We start from the raw sequence: 24,626 nt of genomic DNA, 5'->3' as shown, positions 1-24,626 counted from the left end.
TTGCAAAGTAAGTATGATTAGAGGATTCATCTCATGCTTAAAACTGCCTAGCTGTTGTAAATCCAAACTTATGCGTTCAAAATGCTCCAAGCAAGCATTTTTGCAGATTACCTCCTTCCCTGTCCCCACTGAAAACTCCAACTCAAAAGAAAAAGGAGAACAGGGAATTACATTGTCTAGAAATACTAGTCTTCTGATGAACTTTTTCCTTTTCAAAGCAACTAATTGCAACAACCTCAAAACAAATTATTTATTTAGAAATGTGTAATGTCTCTATAATAACCTTTTTCCCCTGTAAATCTGAATAATCTCCCCTCCTAATCCTCTCCCTACCCAGGGTGTGAACAGTCGATCCCATGTTTTCCATTCCCAAGTAAACTTCTGAAATAAAAATCTATTAGAGACTAGTAATTAGATGTCACTATTGTAAAATATCTTCTGATTAAGGAGCAATTTGAGGAGCTTGGGAGAAAAACAAAGACGTTACTCCCTGATCAAGCAGGCTGAACATTTTCATCTAATTAAGTATCTCAGGACTCTGTGAGTGAATTTCCTGATTCTATAAAGTTGGCTCAAGCGTAGTCTGGCATTACTTTTTGACTACAGAGCTGTTTCATCAACATTATCATTTGTGAGCTTCTCCATAAAGTTATACCATGTGAAGTGCTGTAGCACTTGTGTGGTGAGTAGATGTTGGTTGGCCATCAGATGCCCACCCAGCTGCTCTCTCACTGCCCCATCAAGTGTGAGTTGGTTTTATGCATTCCAGTGACAAATCCACGGCTGAGTATATACTGGAAATATCCGTCCTCAATGCTTAGGAAAGGAACTGATACCTCTTTTCCACATGTAAGCTGGAAAAGTTAAGAGAAATCACTGCCACATTATAGATGTGTGCATGCTCTGGTAAAGGCCCCTTAAGAATTCATTATTCTTTCCCTTCCTCCTTTTAACCAATTTGAGCTCTATACTTAAATCACTGATAAAACGAATGCATTGCTTAGCTCAGTAAGAAACTCCAGCACATAATAAGTCATAACCAATAAAGCTGGTCCTGAAATAAAACCATTATCTTGTAATAAGTTTTTTTAAAAATTAAAAAAAAAAAAAAAGAGGACAGCAGACATGCAAGGTATTATTAGAATCTTAAGAGCTCTCTAGAACTTAATTAGCACCTACTAAGAAAAGATCTACCTATTTCACAAAGCTATAAAGGAAAAAAATCTCATCTTTCATCTCAAAGAAGATTTAACCAACAGAAAACAAGCACAGTATCAGTCTCTCATTGTTATTCAACAGCCAGAAACTGGAAAGAACCCCCTGAAGCAGCCTGTTCTTAGTATGCATGTGCAATTCCTGCAAAGGTCACTGGAAGTTACATACACAGGCTGCAGCCAGGACAAACTCTCCAACTCACCGAGTAGATCATCAAAATGTGTACGCATGTCTATGTATCAATACACATAAATAGGCACAGGAGAAGCTTTTGGGAACACAGCATTATATTTAAAAATGCATTTTACCATGAGCACATGGTCCCCTTGAAATAGTCATGGGGAAAACTCCTAGAAACAATCATTTTCTTCCTGAAAATTGTGGCCTTCATAGGAACATGTTCTTAGAAAGTATGTAAAAGTTTACATATAAATACTCTCTAACATTCAGAATTACCTAGAAGTAACAACTGACCTGATAAAAATGTACTTTCAGATCTTCACTGTTTCTGTACTTATTTTCACTTTTACACAGAGATGCCAATGAGACACAAGAGATCAAGAGAGTCAGCAAACCAGTTGCTATTCTGTAAAAACAAACAAAAGAACAATAAAACCCCAGGAAATATCTTGAAAAGGTTCAGGAAATTTTCACAGAAGTTTTCTTCACTAAGATGAAGTAATTCATTACAGTATCCAGACTTAATACATTAAGGAAACTTCAACATCCAGCTTTAGAAAAACAAAATCTAATCCAGAATCATGTGTGGTTTGGTTTATTTTTTTGTAGTGATCAGTTTGTTGCTGGTTTGTTTGGTTTGGGTTTCTTTTGCGGGGAAGGTGTTTGTGGGTTTGTTTTGGTTTGGTTTTTTTTATACAAGCTTGCCATCTACAAATACAGTTACACTCTTTTCGTCGCAGTTGGAAAAAAAAAAAAATCTGCATTTTGGCCACATGCCTGATCTGTCATGCATTATTTTTAGGTAATTTCAATTACCTCCAAATAATATTTTTAACACAATAGTAACAGTGATCAGTGATCTAAAGTTAGTGGTTTCAAGGTTTGTCAGGTTTGTCATCTAACAGGGTAATTAAACCACCATTACTATCAAATACATGGCTTTGTTTACATGCAACAGCAAGACTAACAGGAAGGTTGTCATTCATCACAAACAGGAAAAAAAGTACTGCTTGGCATTACTGAGTAAATTAGCTAATTATGACACTGTTCCAAAATAGCAGACATGATTCACTAAAAGACCAATACTAATATCACCTCCAATTGTCCCCCTCTTCAGTCATCAAGCAAGCAGAGCCACTGTAAAGGCAACAGAAGTTTTTGCATGTATTTCTATCATGTTACAACCTTGATATGGAAGTAGTCAAACCATGCATGTCCTTGCTTCCACTTGCCCCTTGGCACCTCCACCGAGAGACTACTGACAAAAATATCTATTTGTGACTGCTCCACTCATTGTGTTTTCTCAGGCATAACACAAATGTACAAATACCTCATATATTCAGTGATATGAGGCTACATAGGTATTTCTCAATAGCAATTTTCAAGTAATGATCCAATCAATACAGGAATACAGTTGCAGGCTACTCACTCACAGAGTGGAGGCTGGAAGGTATTTCTGGAGATCAGTCTAGTCCAACCTCCTACTCAAAGCAATGCCAACTACGGCAGGTCACTCAGGGCCATGTCTAGCTGGGTGTTGAATACTTCTATTGATGGTGACTCCACAACCTCTCTGTGGTACTTGCTCCAGTGCTTGACCTCCTTCTTCAGCACGAAAAAGGTTTTTTCTTATGTTTAAATGGAATTTCCTATATCTGAATTTTTGTCCATTTCTTGCCTCTTCACTGGACACTGGGATGAATCTGTCTGCCTTCTTTACTCTTCTCCCCCCAACAGGTATTTATATACATTGATAAAATCCTCCTAGTCTTCTCTTCTCCAGAATGACCAGTTCCAGCTCTCTCAGTATCTACTCTGGGATAAGCAGTCTCAGCTCTTGCTCGTTCTCCTGTGACAGATGTTCTAATCCCTTACTCACCTTAACGGCCATTCTTTGGATTTGGTCCAGTATGTCCACATCTCTCTTTCTGGAGAGCCCAGAACTGGACATAGCACTTTCAAATGCTTCTTGTCAGGGCTGAGTAGACAGACATAATCACCTTCCTCATCATCATCCTGATGATGCCAAGGATACAATTGGCCTTTCCTGCAAGGGGCACATTGCTGGCTCATGGTCAAACCAGTTGGTCCCAGCCTGTCCTGGTGCATGGAAATTATTTCTGCTCAGGTGCAGGAATTTGCACTTCATTTTTCCAAATTTCATACGCTTCCTATCTGCCTGCTTCTCCAGCCTGTTGAGGAGCTCTTGAAGGGCAGCACATCCATCTGCTGCATCAACCACTTCTCCCAGTTTTGTATTCCCTACAAACTTGTTGAGGGTGTATTCTGTCCTATCATCTAGGTCAGTAATGAAGATGTTAAAACAGTACTGGCCCCAGTACCAAATACCTGCCGTATACCACTTGTGACTAGACTCCAGCTGCACTTTGTACTGCTGATTACAATCCTTTGAACTTGACAGTTAAGCCTCTTTCCAAGTCCACCTCACTCTCTACTGATCTAGCCCGTACATCATCAGTTTGTGTACAAAGATGTTATGAGAGACAGTATCAAATCCTTGCTGAAATCAAAATAAACAACATTCACTGTTCTCTCCTCCTAGCCAGTCTTCTCATCTTACATGGCTACTAGGTTGGTCAAACATAATTTCCCCTTCAAAAATCCAGGCTGACTACTCCCAATCACTTTCTTGTCCTTCACGTGTTTAGAATTGTTTTGCTTCCAGGACTAGTTGCTCAAGTACCTTTTCAGGGATTGAGGTGAGGCTGACCAGCCTGTAGTCTTTTGGATCCTCTGCTTGACCCTCCTCAAGACAGCAGCAAGAACATCTGCTTCCTCCCAGTACTCAGGAACCTCTCCCACCAGCCATTGCCACTACTCTTCAAAGATTATCACAGTGACATTGGCCAGCTCCCTCAGCTCTCTTGGGTGTATCTCATCAGGGCCCACAGACTCACACATGTCCAATTTGTCTATGCATTCCCTAACCTGATCCTCTTCCACTAAGGTTATGTCTTCCTTGCTCCAGACTTTTCCACAGTCTCAGCAGTCTGAAGTCGGGGGTTCCTGATGGCCAGTCCTACCAGTAAAGATGGAGGCAAAGAAAGGCCTCAGACTTTGCCATGTCCTTTATCACCAGGTCCCCATTTGAATCAGCAGCATTTTCCCTAGTCTTCCTTCTGCTGCTGTACAGTCTCGTTGCACTTTACATCTCACACCAGATTCAACTCCAGGAGCTCTGGCTTTCCTAACCTATCCTGCATATTCAGACAGTGTCTCTATGTTCCTCCTGAGTCATCTGACTCTGCTTTCACCTCCTGTATGCTTCCTTTTTATGACTGAGTTGAGTCAGGAGCTCCCTGTTCATACCATACAAGCTTTATTAATGTACTGAAGAAGCCCTGACCTGACATATAGGGCCACTGCTCAAGAACAGATTTAATAAATGCACCTATTTCTCATTGGCACTCTAATTTCTCCCTCCTGTATCTTCTCTCCCAGCTTCTCCTTATCTTCAATATCCTGAAGTGTCATATACATGTATATTTTTAATTGCTGCTTCAAGCCTTTTCAGGTTCAAAACTCCCTTGACATGATTCAGACAGGAGTAAACTGTTTCAGAGGTACAATATTTCACTAGAAGAATAAATAGGAAGATGTATAGCCTGGGTAAGGTGAATATAAAGAAGTGTCAGGGCGGAAGATCTGAAGGTAATTAAATTCCATTTTGATTTCTAAGCTGTGCTCAAGTGTTGTAAAGAATTAAAAAAACTCTGTTTGGACCAGCAGAAATACATACATCTGTATATACAGCTGAGAGATTTTAATACAGCCAAAGCAAATCTGTCCTGAATATTTCTAACATGCCCAAGCATCAAGACTGTGAAAGGTTTTCCATAGATAGATTTAAATCACAGTGAAAAATATAGAGGCAGGATGTCAATAATTCTGGAAATATCTGGGCTCATAATTCTATCTGGAATCATATATTACTGCTCAAATCCAATATTTTACTGAGGATCAGGCACCCTGGCTCTGATAGGGCACCATATCTTCTGTCAGATAGCAGAAGGAGTCGGTTGCAGTCCAGGTCAATTCAAGCCTCCCTCTGCAGTGACTACAATGACACCACAAGCCTAACGCCTTCAGGCCAACCACCTGGACTGCATCCAGGTGTGAGAGAATGCAGGTATGATGAAAGAGGAGCTCACAAGAGGAGAGGGTCAGATGACAAAGATGCACTAGAAAAAAATGCAAATTAACAATGGTAGAAAACCAAACAGGTAACATCAGAAAGGAAAATGCAGAACAGAGAAGCAGAAGTGGAAAAAGAAGAGACAAGGGAGACACCAAGCAAGAAGAGATCTCTGCCTAGCCTATTTATTCTATTTCCCTGAATATCTCAGGTACAGAGTGCTATTCAGAGATAGATTATTCAAAGTTAGATGGAGGAATTCAGAAAGATGCTGTCAAAGTAAATTGGTTTTGAATAAATGCTTGTATTCACATACGTCAGTGCTATTTGCCATGTTTGCAGGCCAGTGAAGCTCCTCCTTTAATGATGACCTTTATTTTCATGTAAAATTTGCAAATTTTTGTATTGTGGGAAATGTTTCCCTCAGCAAGAAATTACAGAATAACGCAAAAAGCAAATGGATGTGTCTAAAGAATTAAAAATCTATTCACATTCACATTATTGAATAACTGAAGACTCTATAATCACGTTATTTAAATTCTGAATTTCAATACCTGTCTCATCCAGCTTTCAGTAATACAATTCCTCACACATATCAAAAGACAGCCTAAATTTTGAATATCAAAGAGGGAAATAAAAAGTTTAAAGAACAACGTAAGGTTCTTACACCAGAGGAATGTTTGGTTCTCTTCCTACAACAGGCATTAAAGGAAATACTGCCAGGAGCACACACAGAAGAGTCCAGATCAATGTTGTTGTCTAAAAGAAGAAAAACAATGGGATTTTTTGAAGGTCATGTGGACAGACAATTGTCTAATCAGAAAAAAATACTTCAGTGAACTACTAACGACTACTAGCATTTCCCACAGGCAAAAACCCTGCATCTCTCAAGAGTAAAATTAACCGAAAAAAGGCCACAGGGTCATTGGTAATACAGTACTTCAATTTAATACAGAAAGAATCTCATTTACACAGCTGTCAAAATCCTACCAAAGACAATGTGAATTAAAGCTAATCTTATACTTAAAAGCACTTTCTCAGAGCATGGCCTTCACACACATTGCAGTCGCCAGGAAGCTGATGAGTAATCTTATGGAAGAAAGGAATAAAACTAATGTTGTCAGAAGTTTAGAGCAGCTAACCACCTACTCTCTAGAAATATGGTAACATTTTCCAGTCTTTGAATCTGAATGTCATTTGATTTAACCACCATAATCGTTTTAAGTAGTTCTCTAAATTCTTTGCTAGGAAGAAAAAAAACCCTATCCCAGGTATTTTACTCCAAAGATATTAAGCGCTATATCACTTAAAGTTTTCAAGCTGAAGTTAGCTTCAAGTTCCTGAAAATAAATTTTCAGTGCTACAAAACATCTTCTGAGTATAGCCAGCTTTAAGACAAATGGCTTGATTATTTAAATACAATAAAACCTGTAAATAAACAAATACAAGCCTCCATCTTGACAATTCTTGCAGAGCAAGACACAGCAATTTGACTCCAATATTTTTGGTTTTAATTAAAATGTTAATGTTACCCCAGAACTCTGGTTTAGGTATCCTGTGAGATAAGAGATGTTTGAATAAACTAATGGAAGAAATATCTCATGTTAAAAGTTGTGTCACTTCACACCCAATTTCTACAAAAGTGAAGTTTTTCCCTAGGAAAAACAGTACAGAAAGCTGCCTGTGAGGAACAATGCATGCCACATGACTGCAGACAATAGTGAATTGAGAAGCATTTTCCATTATCATCAATTTTTTTTTCAATAAATAATTATATTACTTAAATGGTGGGACTTTCACCAATCATGCACATCAACACTTCTGTCACTGTGACAATTTGATAAACGATGTGTGTTTCATATGATTTTAAGTTAAGCATTTTTTAGTTATCATTAACAACAGAAAACTGCTAACTCGTAGCTCCCCCAAAATTCTTAAGCAGTCTTATTACTTATCTTGTATAACAGATCTATCCAGATCATACTGAACTCCCTTGCCTTGCTACGTGCTGCTCATGACAGAGATCAGAATAAGAGCATAACTGAATAAGAATCTAAAGCAGTATTCCAAAGAGACCAGTCCCGAAATCCTCAGGTGCAGTCAGCTGTTACAACATTTAAAATGCTCTTTTTAAGGCAAAGCGATACAGTACCTTTGCTTGAACCCACAGTTGTGTGATCACTGGCCAGCCAGCAAAGACAAGGAGACCAATAGTAAGCGTAGAACGGTAGAAAAAGCTGAAGACCTAATAAAAAAAATAAAATCCAACAGAAGACTGAAAAACAAGCACACTAATAAAACTTACAATTCCTCAAACAGGTAGAATGCTAGCAATGAGATACCCTGTTCATACATATGGATAAAATACTTACTAGTATTTCAATTCCAAGTGTACAGACCAAGAAGAATCCTATAGACTGACTAATATGAAGTGACAAGAGATTTGTGGCAAGGTCTTGAATAACAGGAAGTCTGTTCAAAATGATGGAATAAGATAATAATTATTTAAAAAAAACAGAAATAACATATTTTTTTAGCTTTGAAAAGCAAGGAGGGGGTCAGAGCACAAGAAATATTTCAGGTATTGCTCATACTGCCTGATGTTTAGAAACAGAGGAGGTGATGCCCTGAGGCTCCTTCTGCCCGGTTTTACTTGATATAAAATCTACAGTAAAACCCTCCTGCTTTTTCCCTCCCATTTCTGGCATATCTTTGCCAGTATTTGGGACAAGCTCCAGATTATTCTTTACCCAAATCGACTCTGAGTTTATGAACATTTTTGGTTATGCTGTGCTTAATGTCCATCATAACTGATGAAACATTCAGAAGCTTTAGAGGGAGAAAAAGAATCCCCAGTTAGCTTCTACGGTGTTTTACGAGGCAGCTCATTATCTAAGTGCAGTTGGTCTCATTTTCTCTAAATAATACCAAGTTGGTATGTACAGAATTGCCAGTAAACTAGGTAAGCAACAGAAATCAGAAAGTAACAAATAGTTTTGGATTTGGACTAAAAGGAGACCCAAACAAGACAAGTTTCTTTCAGTATCAGAGCACAATCCTCAACAGGACTAGCACATGTTCTCCAAAAGCAGCTGGAGTTCAGCAATTTGCAGGATCAGACTATTTCAAAATCAATGAAGAAAAAGAACAACCTGCCTCATTTTGTAAAATAAGTCAGCTGCTACAGGTATTTGCCCAAGATTTTAGCACCCTTTTGCTACAGTTATGAGAGTACTAAAAACATTTCATCTTGGAAAGATATTAAATAATTTTTGCAAATAGAAAAGATATCTTCTACAATTGGCAGCTGTAACAGTCAGTTTGGAAACTTTAAGTCAAGTGAAATATAAATCAGAATCCTCTGGAATGTCTCAGGAAGCATTTCAGGAAGTTTAATAAAATTATATCTAATTTTTTCTCCCAAACTTATGGGAAAAATTTAATTGTCAACAGAAAGGAGACACAGACCTGTTTTTATGAAACATTCTTCATAAAATGTATTCTTTACTTACTCTCTTACAACTGCATACCATACTGGTACTGGCAAGAGACAGTATACATAGTATGTCCAAGGACATGTTTGAATCAACAGGAAAAAAGCTATTATCATTCCAACAAAGGCAAAACTGTAGAAGAGAACGGTAGATTCCTGAAAAACAAATGGTTGGACAAACTTTCCTGAAACAGCAATAAAATCTTATAAACTACACACTATTTTCCATTTGTTAGCTACACAGTAAAGCAATGTTATTTTAACACAGTCACTCAAGCTGCCTCATGTCTATGTCCACAACTCTGGATGCTTTTTTCAGCCAGATGAAAAAAAAACAGAAGGATTTGAAGATCTAATTCTAAATACGTCTCTACATAAGGTCCTGCAGAAAAATCTGCACAGGCAAGGCACATATGTACAATCTGGAAGCCCATTGTATGCAATGTTATTTATGTTCAATGGATACTTGAAATCCATTGGAAGTCAGAGATTCTAAGGGTCTTGGAAAAAGAACTCTTCTAAATTCAGATTCTAAAGCCAGACTTGGAGCATAAACTTCTGAGTTTAAGTTCGTAGCACTGCAGTCAAAACGTTTAATGAAAATCTCATTAGCACGTTTCTTCCTCCTGCTTGAGGCATTTGTAAGAGAATTAATTAAATGAGAATACAAAGCATTAACTCCTACTGGAAAAACCCCAAGTCTTCAGGATCTAGGAACAGCTATTGAAGGAGACTTGTCTTCTACAGGAGAGACAGCCTTACTCAAAGAACCTACATTTTCAAAATACAACAGAGAAAGAGTCATATGGCACTAAAAGGTTTCTAGCATAGCTAGAACTGTTACTATATTTAATACTAACCTACAACACCAACTTTGTTTTTTTCTTAAAAATGAATAAATAAATATGAGATTAGAACATTCTCCCTACCATGCACTCACAGAAACATGTTCTTGGACTGAGAGAGCTGTAAGAAGGAACATCAGAAAGAAAGGAAATTTTTAAAATAGGTAATCTCAGACAGGTAGGCTAGTCCTTAATCATCAGGTAGCAGCAATCTCTTGTTTGTGCAAAGAGGAACATTTAAACAACCACTCTGCATCTGCCTTTTATCTGGTTATTGAACTACTCTTCCTTCTTTAGGGACATTCAGATATCAGAAGAATTACTGGCAAGGGAAGATTATGTACAAGTTTTAAATAAACGATTTTATCTTTATATATTGCAACATGACATAGCAAAGGCAGCTTTAGTGACTGAGCAGTCTTTAATGCATTGTGCACGTAATGACTGAAGACACTGTTTTCTTCTACACTAATGTCAGTTTCTTTGAATGAGTTATGTAGACAGATACATAACTATGTCAAATATGTTGAGAAGAAAAGACATTCAATTAGCAGTTCACATAGATGAGTTAACAATTTTTCTGGTCCCCCCATAACTGACATACAACTGCCTTGACGTAAACTGACAGCTAACGCAAGTTCTAAATTATTTTTAAAATAAAATTTATGCTAAAATATGCATTTAAAGTAAGAAAAAATGTCATAGAGTAAGCTGACCTAATGCAATTGTTTTATTAGTTTTACATTTTACATTTGCTGACATATAGACAGAATGAATGTGTATAGATATGATATACACACAATATAATTTATCATTCAATGAGCAGACACAGTCAACATCTTATTCCATATAGAGACATAAATATTAGAGTCAAATATAGTTGGTCATGCACTGAAAATGAAAACCAGTTTTGAATTTTCTGTGGATGTTTAAAAATACATTAAAACGTTAGTCTTCTTGTTAAGCAAAACAACACAAGAAAACGTTTTTTCATATGCAGCATAAGAAGCCATAAATTTTTAAAGACGATATATAGAAGATATGCAGTTTCACTATTAAGAGATTCTATTCAGATTTTACAAGGCTGTGCTTTGCAGAAAACAATTTGTCAACGGTAGATCAGTTTCTCAGCAAAACTCTTTAAGTAGCTCCAGTATTATCTATAAACCAAATGGCTTTCACTATGAAGCATTAGCCTCACACTGTGATTCCCTGAGTATTTAGGAACACTAAAAGAAGGTTTCTACAGTAAAAGGCCTCTTACTAAAACCGAGGAAAGAAAAATTCTATAAACAAAGAACTAGAACCTAATTTTTTTTCTACCAGTGTCACTAGCATAATATTTGTCTTCAACAGGTAAAAATCAATATAACAAATGAAAATCTGATGTCAACAAAGAATGTGAAGTTTTGCTTTATGTAGTTATTAATATGCCTGTCTTTTTATTGTAATTATTTTGTTCATATCTAACATAACATATATCTTGGACTACTTCTTCTTCATTATTTGATGAAAGAAAACCTAAATCATATAGTACAGCACTTACGAATATTTTCCATTTCAATTTTGTTTGTTCATTTTCATTAAAGGCCAAGACTATCTCATTTCAGCCAGTAGTAAAAACCTCAAGATAGCATGATAGGAATTTTTTCAGAGTAATATATTGAAGGTAGTAAAGATGCTAAGTGAGTGCTCACTCTCATTTACATTAGTAAATGAAACAATTCCTTTTATTCTGAAACAAATTCTTGAAGTTTGGGAGATTTTTTTTTCCCCCCCCTCAAGGCTTTAATCCTTTTCTAGTGAAATGTTAGCTTTTTGCTTGTTCATATTTTTAAGGTATCTTTTTTTCCTGATGAATGATTGGAAGTAAATGAATTTCCTAGGATTTTGTACTTTGTGAAAAATCAAACCATAATAATCCTGTGAAGATGAGTTCCTTCATCTTTGATGTCCTCTGCCGCACTCTTGCGAATCACAAAGACCAAGAGAGAAAGCTGATCTGTGAAACCACAGTTTCCCTTCCTATTAAACCTGGTTATACATTTTAAAAATGACACGATTGGACTACACAGCTTCTGCAAACTGATTTCACATTGCCAAAGAGACAGGAACAAAATAATTTACATGCTAATTTTTTTTGGCCTTACAGTAAAGAACAAAAATTAAAATGGAAGCCTGAAGTCTGTATTCTTCCAAACAAATATTATTACAATAGAGTGCTGACTTTACTACAATTAATGCTGAAAATTTATTTCTGGTTAAAGACAGACCCTCTAATAGTTTTAAATCACTATGTTTGCTTACACTTGCATTAGCATCTAGTAGAATGCATAGCTATATGAAGGAAGAAACTGAGAAAGCACAGTATTGCATACTCAGACTTACACTTCTTAGGAATACTGATCCTAGTAAATGGATCAAACAGTAACACTACACGGGATTACAGTAGCTAGAAAACTCCACAGCTTGCCAATGCCCACATGTACTCAAAAGAAGTAGAAGATGTGCAATTTGTCCCACACATGGAGACTGAGCACACACGTAATGCTGAAAACTGATAGGAAAAGATCATTGCATGTTTTCGACCTACCTTACTATTAGCCTGGACAGTCTTGGTCAAATTGGTATGGGTCTTGATAATCACCACAACCACATAAGTCGTCCAGCCCACAAAACTCACTGCAATGCTTAGACCCAGGAATAATCTATCATAAGTATGGTAATATGACAAGCCTTCCAAAGCAAGGTTAATCAGGGTTTTGCACAGAGATATCTAGAGGCAGACAAAACATATAATCAACAGTTTAGAATAGTGTAAGCTCCATTCCACAAATTGATCTAACTGACAGCAATTGGAGCTCAAGCAGCTCCGCCACTCTCGGCACATGTGTCCTCTGTGCTCAGGTACGGTGCTCTGGCCAGCACCAACTGCTGGAGCACACACTGCTTTGGACATAAAGTCAACCATCATTTGGCTCCTTTGCCATCCCCCCTGGCCATGAGAGTGGTCAGACTGTGAAAGCTACACAGATAGCACACCTTGAACACCAACTACTACCAAGCATGCTACTTGTTCTTCCCATGAGCATTTGACCATATATATATTCCAGTATCAGTGACACACACCCCACCCTCCCCACCTACCCCCCCAAAAAAAATCAGTCATGTGCTTCTGAAGGCACATTTATGTAGAAGGAAGATTATGGATGCAGCTGAAACATAGTCACTCTCCATGGCCTGAAATACCCCCTTCCTGGGGTTGGATGTCATCCACTTCACTAGTACCTGATACCCCCAGTGCTTTGCCTAAGCACCAAAGATGAATTCAGAGACTGAACTGGAGCACCAGTTTCATTCACAAAGCAGCTGCTTGGGGTTCTCAGGATGTAAATCATTTGGGGTTGTACTCAGTCTAATCACAGGTTCCCTTATTCAGTACCTCCACGGGAAGACACCAATATAAAAGACAGTGTTTTTTCCCACCAGGAGTGTCATTCCTTACACAGAGGTATGCTGACCCCTGGGATTTACCCAAAGATGGGAAGCTCAGCTGTATAATTTGTTATCATAGAGGATTCACTGTTGAGAATATATGATGCTTCTTTCTATGTCCAGGTATCCAGCTGGGACTTAACAGCAACAAACAACAGAAAAATGTCAACTACTGAAGAGATCACAAGTCTGTCAATGGGCAAACTCACCCAAAATCATGTCATTTCTGAGGGCACAATTATGAACGCATATTTGCAATGCAAATAGCTGCAGAGTTGATGAGGCAAAGAATCATCTATAACCCAGAAGCTGGTACTGCTCTTTCTGCATTGCAAAATAACCAGGGCACAGGCACAAGCCCGATGCGTTAGTGATCAAGAGTGAACTTGAACACACAGTGCACTCAAGTGAACAAGGGGTATGATTTATGTAAAATCAACGACACAGACTTGCAGGTTCTACTGCATAAACGTATCAAATGTCTCCTATAAGTAAATGTGTGACAGCCAATAATAATAGGAATAAAAAAAGAAAACCTGCTCCCACACCAAAATAGATCCATTGATTTAAACTAAGTTATTTCCAGTTTACAATGAGGTAAATAAAAAGGCACAAGGTATAAAATAGATTTAGCTGTCCTGTGCATAAAATAGTAACTTATTACCCTGAGAAACATATCAGGGAAAAAGAAGAGCTGAACCCTAACGCATCAAATTATTCTTTCATCCATCTGGCAGGTTAAATGTAACCTTACATATTCCACTTTTCATGTATTTTTTAACACAAAAGCCAGTGACCAAACTAAACCTGTTAAAATGAAAGGCTTCTTTGTATCATTTAGCTCTACAAATTATTTCTGTGAATGTCAGAACACAAGCACTGGTGAACTACACCTCTTTAGTAGCCTGTTGCACAGCAAGTGGTAGCAAAAGCTTAGGAAAGTACCAGTACTGGGAAGAACAGAATGATTCCACATACAGCTCCCAGTCTTTGACAAACTGAAATTTGAAAATAAAAACAAGAGCAGCTGGTCCAGGAAAAGAACAAAACAAAGTAGGATCTATGATGGAGCAAGACATTATGCTTTTTTTTCTCATGCAACTAACAGCTTAAGAAGTGGGAACACAAACTGTATTACTCAGTTTCTCCCTCAATTTACCCTCTTCTACAGTGGAAAATAAAAATATACACTGTGTGTTAGTACACTATCGAATAGTAACAATTTAAGAACTATGAGGAAAAAATACAGTGGGTCAGTATTATTCATTAGAACTGATGTCAAAATGCAAAATTTTGGAGACTTATAGTGGGATTTTGTTTGTGTTAATAAGTGATATGTGCATCATAAGGATCGAAAAAAGTTTTATTTCCCAGTTTCATTTCAAGTGAAATCTAAGTATTTAGATATAATAAAAGTTCCTGTAAAAAGTTTCTAGAAGGCATATAGCAAAACAAACTTACCGCTTCATCATACTTCTGCTGATGAATATATAGTCTTATTTTCTTCAAAAAGTTGATCTGTTCAGATTCAGAAAGTGGTCTGTACAACAATATAAAGAGATATTAATGTTTCTTCTTTTCACAAGCAGAAGAAGAGGCAGAAAAAATTATCTTTGTAATAAAAAAAATTACTCTGGAATGAAACATATCAAAATATTCTGAACTTCATTAGAGCTAATTAGGTAATTGGAACTAATCCATTCCTCTACTTGTGGCAACACTGATGCTGTCTAACTTATCCCAAGATCTTTGCATTAAGACACTTTTCTTTTATGGAGATGTTCCCATCTAATATTGCTGAAAATTATCTCCCTTATGCATTATTAGTGACCATTGCTCTGGACAAGAAGCACTGCATACACAAGAATTAAGCAATTTAACTGATGTGATAGATAGCTGTAAGCAGTTCATATGCCTGTCAGCACAGGACAAATTGTTCAGGTTCCACACTAGCAGTAGATGATGCCTAACAATCTTCTCTCTGAAAAATAAGAGCTTGTCTCCGGCTACACAGGGAGCTGTTAGCATGCTGAGTCCCCAGAGCAGGGCATAACACAGTTACCTGGCTACACTGAAGTCAGTGATAAAAATCTCTTTGATTTTAATGAATTTGATCATCAGCCTAAATAATTGGTACAATTCTTCCTTTACATGAAGTAGCAACATGGAAAAACAAGCCAGTCAACCAACCCCCACCAAACGAAGGGGGGAAGGAGCTATTTTTCCTGTACCATTTTTTTTCCAAGGTAAGGACAGCAGCAGGCCAGAGGATCCCAGGCTTACCCTGGCAAGTTACAAGCCACAACACAGTCACTGTCACTCTAGGCACCAGAGGCAAACTATCAGGGGTCACAACTTTCTGACAGCTAGTGAACACCTCAGGCAGTTTTCCTTCACGCCTTCCACAGCACCACTGTGGCACAGCATCACCTCCTCAGCACGTGATGGCCCAGTTGCATGTCTCCCTCCCTTGCACGTGCTCCTTCCCAAACACCAACTTCATGTTTCAGGCTGTACCAAAACAGGACCAGCCCTGGGGTCTCCCTTTTACTGTTTAAATCAGCAGCAACCACCTGTGTGGCTGAACCACAGGGGCAGGTCTTGATCTTACGCAGCTGCTGTATGGACATGGTCATTCCTGCAGCTCCCAAACACTTGGGAACCAGTTCTGCCTACAACCCAGAACACCATCAACAATGCATACATATCATCTTTTGAGCCCTGGAATATACAGAAAGGATTCTTTGCCTGAACAAACTGAATTTTCATTACTAATAACATCCTGGTATATTTTGATACTATTTCCTTGAGTTTGGAGCACAGCAGTATTGTGCAGGAGTCTTCTAAAACACTGGATAATGGGAGTGGCAATGTATTTTACTTTTAAGAAAAGTAAATTAAATAACTGTATTAAAAAAAATGTTTGACTCTCTGATCTAGAAAAGAATTGAAGGATGGCATCTATAAACAGGTAGGAAGAGAGGTCCCATGGAAAAGGAATAAGGGAGGAAAAGATGATGACAAGGTGATGATAAGTGTTTGATCACCTAATACTGCAGGGAGAACAGAGGATTTTCGAAAACAAGAGTTGAAAAATATCAGAGTGAATGTTGGCTGTTCCTGCACCATAATGACACGTCCCTATGAAAGCCAACCTTACAGCTCCACAGGCCAAGGGCTACCAGCATGCAGCCAGCAAGTACGCACCAAGGCTGACAGGACTCATGTTAGAATCAATTCTTCAAGCGAGCGAACTAAACCCAAGTACCGCCTCAAGGAAATCTATAACCCTCAAGTTTTGTTAAGTTTTTTGGCAGGGGAAAGGGAGCAAAACACCAAACCAAGGTAGGAGTTTTCACCATGTGTGGAGATTAATAGGAGGAAAAAAGGTAACATCTTTTAGGCAAGGATTTTAAAAAATCTGGAATAAATATTAAGCAGCTTTGTTTAGGACTTAAATACATCCAGGATGTTCCAATGTTCACTTGTCTCATTTTTATTGTTTTACATATACTATTTTCTATGGATTTTACCTTGTCACAGTCAATGCAAATTTTTAATAGGCTAAAATTATCTTTCACTTTATATCTTTAGTCATTTAGCTATAAACCCCTTAATTATCTTTCTACTCTCAATGAATCATTTTATTTTTAATGAACAATAGTCTTTACCTATTCCTTCTTAGATGACAGCACCTGGGATCTCTGTACATGGACGGCATAACAGAAAAAAATGGGGTTTTTAAACAGTAAAGCTTCAGTAAGTCAAATGCAGAAGGTAATTATTTTGTCAAATGGGGTTACCATTAGCAGGTGCATTGTTAATGTTCAATAGCTAACATCATACCACACATTTTACCTTAACTTCCATATGCATGCGTTTCAAGATGCTGAATTTACAGTTGTCTACAGATTTTTTTTATAAATTTTATGAATTCCACCAAAAATTAAGGACTGTTCATATATAACTGTCTCAAAATGCAAGTTTCATCCTGAATGCAAGGGTTGATCAGCATCTTACAGTATTTTTTGCCTTTGTATCAAGCAAAAACTCAAAAAAGTGATTAGAGAATTTTTGCGTCTCAAACCAGACTAGAAAGAAGAGTTACCAAATATGCTGATTATCTCTCAGTTAAGGAAAGGGCAATGCTTCACCAGAAGTAGTTTATCATCTGTTGAGGACCTTGATTCACTTCCTAAAGCTGACAAAGTAGATGGGAGATTTAAAAGGAGCCCCTTGCTAGATGTAGCAGAAAGGGTAAAGAGACAAAGCTGAACCATGAACAGCAGAGGAAAGTTGCCTATAGAAAACAAGACTCACCAAACAACAAAACCACAAGGAAAATTTAAATCTGAGAAGTTAAAGCTTGAACTATTCTTAGCACCACTTAAACTATTTAAAAGGTTTTGAACATGAGACAGATAGTGTTAGAAAAGAATAAACTGATCAGTCATTTCCCTGTGTTTTAGTATGCAACATGCCAGAGGCACTACTAGTATGTCAATGTATTCTCAAGGTCACTTAATGCACACATCCATGCAATTAATATCAATAGTAATGAAGTGAAATTACTGATAATTATTAGAAAGATTCTGAACTCTATAAAGAAAACTAAGGTATGTATGTATATGCTCTTCCCAGCTACATATCACCAAAATCCAGTTCTACCAAATTCAAGATAAATAGTTTGACTAGTAAACTGAAAAGTCTCTTCCCATAATACAATAATACCTGTCCTATTAATTAGCAAACACACACAGAGAGACAATTCAGTCAGTGGACTCAACTCTGTCCTCCTTTTCTTAAAAGTATTGCAAAATACATGCACTGTAAAGCGTAGTACTCTGAGGTTTAACTTAAAAGAAAAACCAAGAACTCCGTAGTCACATATATTATAAATGCATATGCATTCACAATATCAGCAGGATTCTAAAGATTTGAGATTACGTTCTTCAAAGAAAATGATGGTGGTTCTAGAAGAGTAAATTTGTTTTTCACGATGGCTATGAGAGATTAACTTTCTAGTTCCAGATAGAAATTGCAGCTTCATCCATGAATAAACATAATTAATTATGAAATAAAACAATTGGGCTAATCATACAAGTGCTTGTAAACTATCCCTTCTGAGATGTTAGCTACCCTCGTCATGAGTATACCTGACAAAATGAATCCTTCTAACATATCACTCACGCTTCATATAAGCTAAATTATTTGATAGCACTAACAAGACTGCGATGAAGTACGTTCACCATAGCAATGTCAAGGGGACATCTCTGGCCAATGAGTCTTGTTTATCATCACACGACAGAAATTACCATCCCTAGAGGCATACGTGGCATTCTGCAGTCAAACCATGAAATAAAAATCTTTGAGCAGAAGGAGAGATCTTGCAAATACATCTGTATCCACCACTGCTAGTTTGTTAATTTTATTATGCCTGATTATTTGGGTAATAACTTATAGTTATTTTATTGTACAGTAAATTTGCTAGACTTCTACTATGAAAAGTAACCCCTTTGGAACTGTAGTAGTTTAACATTTAGAATTCTACATATTTAATAATGAAAGTCAAGGAAGCATCGCAGACCTGCAGATGCAGCATACAAATAAAAAGGCTGAGATCTTTGCCTAGCTCACTGTCAGATAAAAACAAATTTATTTCAGCTGCTTCACTCCACACACACAAACACCATGTATCTGCCTATTTTCAGCTCATGCATATCTACACCCTCCTATAACTGCCCTTTCACTCACCCCATCAGAAGAAAAAATAAAATATTGTGCATCCTACAACCCTTTGAGAGTTGAGAGGAGACAGTGATCCCATTTCTAAGACCCATATCCAGGAGCAAATCAGAAGTAGCCACTCAGCAGACTTCAGCCTTCAAACTTTTCATATTGACTGTTTGGGGGATGAGGAAAAAAATGACCAACTCCTCCTGTTGATGCAAAACTAAAAAAGCTAAAGGATAAAGGTATATAACCCTTGAACCTCATGATAGCCCCAAGAAGGAGAAAGGCCATCTGACTAAAGCCTGCTAGGATTTTGCATGGGTTACCTTCTCCTGAACACCACATAAGGTAGCCTTTCTCACTTGCTTTGCTAGGAAATTTCTAACTCAAATTGTTAGCAGTAAAAGAGGCATCAGACTGCCGCTGTCCAGACAACTCCAGCAACAAGGCTGAGCAATCACAGGTTCTTATCCTCTTCTCCAGAAAGAAGATCCCTGGCATCTGAGTAACTTGCCACCTGAAAGAAATCGCCCACATTAACGTTGCCCCTCCCATCACGAAGCTCTTCCACCCACACCATTCCGCAGAGTGGCCCAGGCTTCTGCCACCCACCCCTGCCCTCCCACCACTCGGACACTAAGGGGGACAGGCACCAGTGCCTCTGCTCTCACCACGGGAGAAAACCGCCAGCAACAGAAGCAGCTGACTATATTCTAACTCTGTTGCCACCCATCCCTCTGTGAGAGGGCCATACTAAGGAGGAAAAATGGATTCCGGCCCAGGAATTCTGCCATCAGCTGAAATAGTACTTCTAGGACCCACTATTACTGCTTGGATCCACATCACTGATGCTGGCAAAGTGTCACCTTGAAAGTGCAGATATAAGACTGGCCTAATGTTTTTGCAGGGCTGCTATTCAAAAGTATACAAGTAATAAAACACAACTTTTTCAAAGCTTTTTTCACAGTAGCAACAGGCTTCAAAAACAAAGTCGGTCTCCCACAAGAGCTACCTTCAACCATTCCCACTGTACAACAGAAACAGCACCTCAGAAAGCATCAGGTGGGTAATGGTAAAGTAGAGCCACAGATCTTCACTGAACACTATTAATTCAGCAGAAACATGATTGCATGCTTATTCCTGCTCCACATCAAATTCACCCCAGTCAGCAACCTACGAGTGTAGAGACTTGATATTAATGACAGTGCAATCTCAAACTAGCCTAACTGTATTATTCTGTTGTTTCTTTTCAAGGTATGGTGCACAGCCTTGTAGGAGCAGAATGAAATGCACAATTTAAAACCTTCCCACTTCTCTGTCAACAGCTGAGAATCATCAGGAATAAAGTGAATGGCAAGTGATGCAGTCATGAATTGACTCAGCAAAATGTGGAAAAATTAACCAAAAAAATATTTTAAAAAATCGAAGTCAGGAACCATGATATTTACTTTCTGTTGAACTTGCTGTGCAGTACAGAGTACATGATGCTACGAGGGGTGATGATCAGGAAAAAGATGTGTTGCAGTTCTATGGCCTTTAACAAATTACATATTTACATGAATTTTAATAGACAGAAACTGATTTTTCTCATTTTCAAAATGTGTTCCAGTTCTTTAGTTGTGCTTACTCAAAAGAAAGGTTTTACTGTATCTGCCAAGGACAGACTGAAAGCACATACTATGAGATATAGAGACAGTCCTTTGCAAATGTTTTCATTTTAATCAAGTTTCAAAAATTAAACAATTTGGCAGGTAACTTAGTGATCCTTAATCTGTTTAGATGGCATAAATCTTTTTTTTTTTTACTATTTTCAGGTTGTCTACTAAAACAAGCAAGTCCTATAAAACTTCAGAAGCAGAATACATGTAGTTTAGAAATAAAAAAAAATTACAGCAATGTTTTTAGTGTGCTAAAGCTGTGCTGTTTTAAAGAAAAGGTACTCCACATAAACCTACACTAAAGGGTTTGTTACAGCTTCTTAAAGCCCAGGCCCCAGGCCTCTCAATATTCCCTCTCCTGACTTCTCTACTCTCTTTTCTCCTGCTGCTCCACTGTCAGGAGTTTTTCTTGGAGTGTCTAAACTTCAAGTAGGTTTCTGCGTTTCTGGATTTTCTGACTACTGTGTTAGATTGTAAATCAGCCAGTCTAGCTGTAGGGTTGCACTCAGTTATCTTTGCAACTTTTTTTCTTTTAAGAAGCATTAAAAAGCACCGCTGCATGCATGAGGCACTCCAAAAGAGAGAAAATGAGTAAGAAATTCAGTAAGAGGGTCCTGGTTTAAGTTCTGAGGTTTTTGTTCTTAAAGGCGTCATGAAATGAAGGGAGGGGACACACACTTCCACGGGCCAAAAGATAGCAAAAAGCATCTTTACTGACACATTGCAAAAACCTAACAGTACACGTATGCTTTTGTACTCAGCTTTACAAACATGCAAAAGAGGAAACAGTGGGACATCAGTGAAACCACAGGAAGTGGTCTGACTGCTAATGGTCTAATCCTGGACTGTCAAATACTAGGAATTAAAATTGCCTTTTAATTTCCACAAATCAGTGTCCCTGATGCAGCATATTCACATATTCATCAGCAAAGTGCCTTAGGATATTTTATGTAAATCCTTTAGATAGCAGAGGCGAGAGAAAAAGGAGCAGACAAGCTAACTGCCAGCTGCCCATGCACTGAACAGAGAAACAATTAAGTTAACTGGGCTGCACAAAGCAGATTTTGCATGCAAACTACTGTGGCAAGAGCTGCAGATGACCAAAGGCCAGGAGGGAGGAGGCCACGCTCTGAAGTGGTCTCAGAAACTGGAAGCAGGGATCTAGCAGGGGCAGGGGTTTTGCCTGAAAAGCCAGCAGGATACGATGCAGCAGCCTTGGAAAGGGAAACTGCTCAATAGGGAAGGTGAAGATCCTTGAAGGAAAGGAAATGCACCAATTTTAAAGTCTCTTCTGTTTCATTACTGCAAAGGACACATTTTGACTCTACGTAACACCACCCTGCCTACGCTGTAAATCAGCCCTCACCTCTGCAAAATGTGAGATGGATTTATGTCATACATTGAGCTGGATCTAGATATCTGCAGTGTTGTGGATATGTAGTGTTGGCCCTCTTCTGTTCCATGATCCTATGTGCCAAACCTAAATCGAAGCTATAATTTTCCAGCTAGTTGCATCTGAAGCAGGCAGCATGTGCTGTGTCTGGGCAGGTACCTAGTAGTGGGGCCCCATGGCCACCAAAACACGTTTGGGCGGGTCTCCTATACTGATCCTGACCAGGAGACCACTGTACATCAAGGAGTCGGTGATCCACATGACAGTTAGGCTGAATAAGCCCAGGCCTGCAGCCTGTCCAGCGTGGGTCCAGGCTGTGCTGCACAACTCCTTGGCTGCAGGACGAACCCAGCCAGTTTGTAGCAACCGAGGAGCCTGCAGGCAGTTCCCACTCCGTACGGGCAATATGCTGCCTGCTTGCCCTCATCTTTATCTGGAAGTGCAGCAAGAAGCTCTTATGTGATTCTCCATTCTGTTTCACAGTAGAAATTATTACTAGAGTTGACATCTTGCAAGAAAAACATACAATAGTTTAAATGACCAAAAAGAGAGAATCTCTCCACAAACAGGATCTGTGCAGCGCCACTGGAAAACCCATACAGGCTCCATCTGATGCTGCACAAACACAGGGTGCCCAGCATCTGACGGGATGTACAACTTACTTGCTATCTATATTCATCTTTTGTTGTCGGGTCTTTCTGATTGAAATCTAGAAAGAGCCCTGCACTTTCTCTCTTTCCTCATGCCCTGGTGCAGAACATCCTCTGCCCATCCCATCCCACCACCTGCCTGTACACCATCCCTCACCCTCACCGCATGACACCTCACAAGTTCCAAGAAAAGACCAAATGGATTTATACAAGGAAACAGAGAAATACACACAAATCTTATATTATCTTATACATTAGCCTCTTAGCTCCTTCTAAAGACCTTACCTACTTCCTACTTGATAGCAAATCCAATTATGCCTTTATGCCTCGTCCTCCTGCACAGAAGCCGCTGCCAGTAACCTTTTCATGTACAAACTGAAAGCTCCTGAGAGCACTGCTGAAGCCCGAGACCAGCAGGATGCCTACTTTCTACAAGGATTGCATCTTCCCCGAGCAACATTTAACAGAGTGCTTCAGACACAGCCCATTCAGTGAAAGAGAAGCTGACATTTTTGCCGAAGAAAATGCATTTTATAGCACAGGCATTGGTTTCTCCTGAAAGTCATAATACATCTACTATTCAACCAGGTTTTTTTTTTTAAATAATACGAAGCCATCATTTCCATTTGAGTACTTTTGTCTCTACAGTACTGCACTTCTATTTTTTGTTCACATGTATACACACAGGTTCTGAGAGCCAAGGGTGGAAGGGTGTGGCCTGCCAGTCTGCCTCCCCAACACCAACCGGCTAAAGGTGCCCATACTGGCCTGCTTGACCAGCTGCCCCAAAAGCAGGCTGATACTTAGATTCCCACCTGGTAACACAGTAGGGAAAGGAAAAAGCTAGCTGCCTTTCCAGGGTTCACTAGAAGTTGACAGAAGTTGTTGTCCCTCACGCTTCATCACAGAATAAAGAGGCTGAAATATCTTCCATGATCAATCAGTGCCTCTGCTAAATCAAGGTTCCTCTGAAAACACAAAGTATCCAGACAAATGAACAGGGAGAGTAACGGCTGTTAGAAATATCCCTCCCTCCTGCAATAGCTTTACCACTCCCTCCTGGCATTCAACCCTTAATGTTCGGTCTTGTAATGCATTATCACATGTATCACAAATATTTCACATATTAACATTTATTTAAATGAATGCCATTTATTTAAACAAAACAAGAATAGGATTCTTCAAATGATGTCCTATGTTTACTGACATTTTAAGGGACCCTTCCCCACTTAATGGTGGAGGAGAAATCATTTATTTCACTCTGCTCCAAATGTCGATTTTGTGGAAATACCTATTATTTAAGTTTTGAGAGGCCATCAGACAGAGGGAACAATGTAGTACTGTATCTCCAGTCATCAGAAAAAGAAAGGAGAGGTATTTTTGTAGATGGCATTTCTTTGAAGTTGCTGTACATCTTCAAAGACACTCTACATTATGAAAGAACTATTTTATTTTCTATTACCATGACAAAAGCATGACGCACAATTATGTGGAAAGACTTAGTCTACAGGATTGATACTTATTTGCATCAAATCCATGCAAATGTTCAAGGTAGTTATATCTCAATTCATATGGGAGTGTAGAAGAAAGGGAGTTACACTTTCATACAGTGGGGGAGAGGCATATTTTTATTAAATAGCTGTACACTGCACATTAAAAATGCAGTGACTTTCTACACAACTATGCAAGTTATAACTTGATTATACACACAAAAATAAGTATTTGTAGTTACTAAAATATAGTATTCAAACAATTAACTTATTTTAAAAGTGCAGCATCAAGATGGTATAGGATTTTTTCATATGAGA

The 24,626-nt window shown here is 38.4% G+C and overlaps 1 protein-coding gene across 5 annotated transcripts in view; it reads right to left on the bottom strand.

The window, feature by feature from the left end:
* The window catches only part of PIGN (phosphatidylinositol glycan anchor biosynthesis class N), a 109,866-nt gene that overhangs the window by 28,638 nt on the left and 56,602 nt on the right, over nucleotides 1-24,626 (bottom strand). For all 5 annotated transcript variants that reach the window (XM_032992011.2, XM_032992010.2, XM_032992013.2 and 2 more), the window contains 7 exons: nucleotides 14,846-14,924; nucleotides 12,483-12,665; nucleotides 9,064-9,200; nucleotides 7,924-8,023; nucleotides 7,704-7,796; nucleotides 6,219-6,310; nucleotides 1,690-1,801 (listed from right to left, as the gene is read on the bottom strand). In XM_032992011.2, coding sequence (XP_032847902.2) covers nucleotides 1,690-1,801; nucleotides 6,219-6,310; nucleotides 7,704-7,796; nucleotides 7,924-8,023; nucleotides 9,064-9,200; nucleotides 12,483-12,665; nucleotides 14,846-14,924 — 796 coding nt within the window. The remainder of the gene's footprint in view (nucleotides 1-1,689; nucleotides 1,802-6,218; nucleotides 6,311-7,703; nucleotides 7,797-7,923; nucleotides 8,024-9,063; nucleotides 9,201-12,482; nucleotides 12,666-14,845; nucleotides 14,925-24,626) is intronic.

Source organism: Tyto alba, unplaced genomic scaffold (assembly GCF_018691265.1).
Source record: "Tyto alba isolate M040663 unplaced genomic scaffold, T.alba_DEE_v4.0 Super-Scaffold_48, whole genome shotgun sequence".
Classification (NCBI taxonomy): Eukaryota; Metazoa; Chordata; class Aves; order Strigiformes; family Tytonidae; genus Tyto; species Tyto alba.
The sequence above is the reverse complement of the archived record's forward strand: the minus strand, read 5'-3'. Positions and strand labels throughout refer to the sequence as shown.